The 2500-nt window shown below is 43.4% G+C and overlaps 1 protein-coding gene across 1 annotated transcript in view; it reads left to right on the top strand.

The window, feature by feature from the left end:
• The window catches only part of fer1l4 (fer-1 like family member 4), a gene marked incomplete at both ends in the record, with an annotated part of 31464 nt that overhangs the window by 11729 nt on the left and 17235 nt on the right, over positions 1-2500 (top strand). The window contains 6 exons of the mRNA XM_080845663.1: positions 1-3; positions 148-337; positions 764-884; positions 1146-1246; positions 1335-1422; positions 1749-1865. The exon at positions 1-3 is cut by the window's left edge and continues 106 nt beyond it. Coding sequence (XP_080701789.1) covers positions 1-3; positions 148-337; positions 764-884; positions 1146-1246; positions 1335-1422; positions 1749-1865 — 620 coding nt within the window. The remainder of the gene's footprint in view (positions 4-147; positions 338-763; positions 885-1145; positions 1247-1334; positions 1423-1748; positions 1866-2500) is intronic.

The following is a 2500-nucleotide window of genomic DNA, read 5'->3' on the forward strand; positions in this document are numbered from 1 at the left end:
TAGGTGAGACTTGTTCTTGGTGTCTGTACACAGGTGAAAGACATGTGCTTAGTTGATTGCATTGAGGAGTGTTTGTTCAGAAATGACTTTTGTACACATTTGTCCTGTGTGTGTGTGTTTGTGAGTGAATATCTGACTTCCACACAGGGAACTATGGTAAGGCAGCAGATGTTGTTGTTAAATCCAAAAAGAGTGCTAACCAAGAGGACCTGAGTGAAGACAGGCAGGCTCTGCTGGATTCAGAGGATGAGTTGGAGAGAGAGGATCTCTTGGACCTCAGCCAACATGACAGATCCGTCACCGCACCTAGACGACCCCAGGCTACAGAGTATGACAGGTACCTGAGCCGGATTATTTTTAATTTCATTAGTTAAGCCTTAAAAGGCTGAGGGATAGTAATGTAAGTTTAAATCAGACAATAGGAATCTAGAGATACTGTCACGGTTAAACACATGTCATGCTGAAGCATAGTTTACTCCAGTCTGGAATGCTAATAAACCTTCTAAGCACTTTCATAAAAAAATGGCAGAGAGAGCACAAATGATAACTGTGTGACATAACGTACCAGTATGCTTTAAGGCAGGAAGTCATGAAGCACAAAGGAACAGTCTTTAAATATACTAAATATACAGTCTGTAAATATACTGGCTCCCTCCCCCAACATTGCAACACATTAGAGCAAACAGTTTTCACTGGGACTTGAATTTGAGATCCGCGTCTCTGATGATGTTGAACAAGAGTTTTTGCTTCTCCCCTGCCGCAGATCCTTCAGTTGTATCCCCCTCTTACGTGAGAAGCCCTGCATCTACGTGTGGAACTACTTTGAGGACCACAGCTTCCGTATTCACAACAGCAACTGGCTGTCCAAGATGGCTGACCGGCTGGCAAGTACAAACATCCCAGCAACATAAACACACTTACAAGTGAAAAATCCAAATTAATTTGCTTAAATCAACAACCAGCTGGCTGGTATTATGTACACGCTGTATAAAACTCATCAGAATAATTTAAGACACAGTTCCATCCACTCATCTTTGGACAGTTATCCCATAAACTGTTCCAATGGGTGCCTTGCTGACCTCTCTATATCTGGGTCAGAATTAGTAAACCTGCATATATCTGCAAACTGTGTCTGTGTTTCCCAGGAATACGGCGTTGATGAGGTGGAGAAACTCCTCAGAAGGCCTAAGAGCAATGCTAAAGAGAGGCTGATGGAGGTGTTTCTGGAGTTTGTGGCAAGTTGCAAGTAAGTTTCCATCAGTAATGATACTTTGTTGTCTAAATGAATAAGTTGTTTGTCTGATGGCGGCGGGACCTGTTCTCTGCTCTACCAGACAGTACGTCTCAAACACAGAGAGGAAGAGGCCGTCACGGCCCAACACCTTAGACAAATGTCGGCAGGAGTTTATCAAGAAGAACATTGTAAGTGCTGAAAGCAACTTCATTAACTCTCTGAACCGACAGCAAACCATTGACATTGTAACTGATCCAAAGTAAACTAAGTATGATTTGAATGTGGTTCCACACTAACGCTGTGTGTAAAAGCCCCACCTTCTGTCCTGATACTGACGTAACAAATATTATAAAAGTGGTCTCATATAATGATTGTGTAATCCCGTACACTGATTGCGCAAACTACTTTACATCTGATTTTGCATCAGTTGTCTTGACTACATACCCCTTCAGCTGTATGTGATGATATCCTTCAGCAGCCAGCAGTCCAGTATTTCCGTTTGCGTCTGCCATAGATCCTGTTGGCTAAACAGTCCCTGAGAGCAAGGAGGAGAACCACCAGACGTGCTGCCAAAGAGAGGTTGGCCGATGCCAAAAGGATCCTCAACAGAGTTCGCTTTCTGGCTAAAGAGGTACTTTAGCCAGTCGTCTCTAGAGACCTCTTTGTTGGAGTGGGGGGCAAGGCATTGACATGACAGAAATGTGTTTGTCCATCTGACTCTTCCTTTGAGTGCGCATCTGTCTGTTTGTGTTTGTGTGTGTGTGTGTGTGTTGTTGTGGTTGATTTTTAGGTTTTTGATAAAGTAAAAACTCCTCTTTTCGAATCTGGATAAAACTCTATGTTCTTGGCGTTCAGGAAAAATCTTCAGAAGACAGGCAAAAAATAGTTTGGAGCAAAAAAGGTTTATTTTGCCAGTGCCATACCAACAGCATAAACCTGAGCAAGTCTTCGAGGCAATACTGATTTCACAGAGCTATGCATTCCCTTCTTATCCATCTGCTGAACCCCTCTTTTCTCCCTAAATCTTCCATGGCCCTTCCACTTGGGTTATGTGTTATTTTTTTGATGGAGGATCCGTCGGGCCTTGAAATATTCATGTCATATTTGGTCAGCCACCTGTGCTTTCCTTCAATGCCAAGGCCCATTGATAGCTCCTGGTATACTAGAGAGTAACCCATGTGGGAGAATAAGGGCTGATTTCAGGTTAAGTATGAATAGCCTGTGGGAGCCAGTGGGGAGCACTCAGCCAGCACACAGACCACTCCC

Source organism: Sprattus sprattus (genome assembly GCF_963457725.1).
Source record: "Sprattus sprattus genome assembly, chromosome: 10".
Lineage (NCBI taxonomy): Eukaryota > Metazoa > Chordata > Actinopteri > Clupeiformes > Clupeidae > Sprattus > Sprattus sprattus.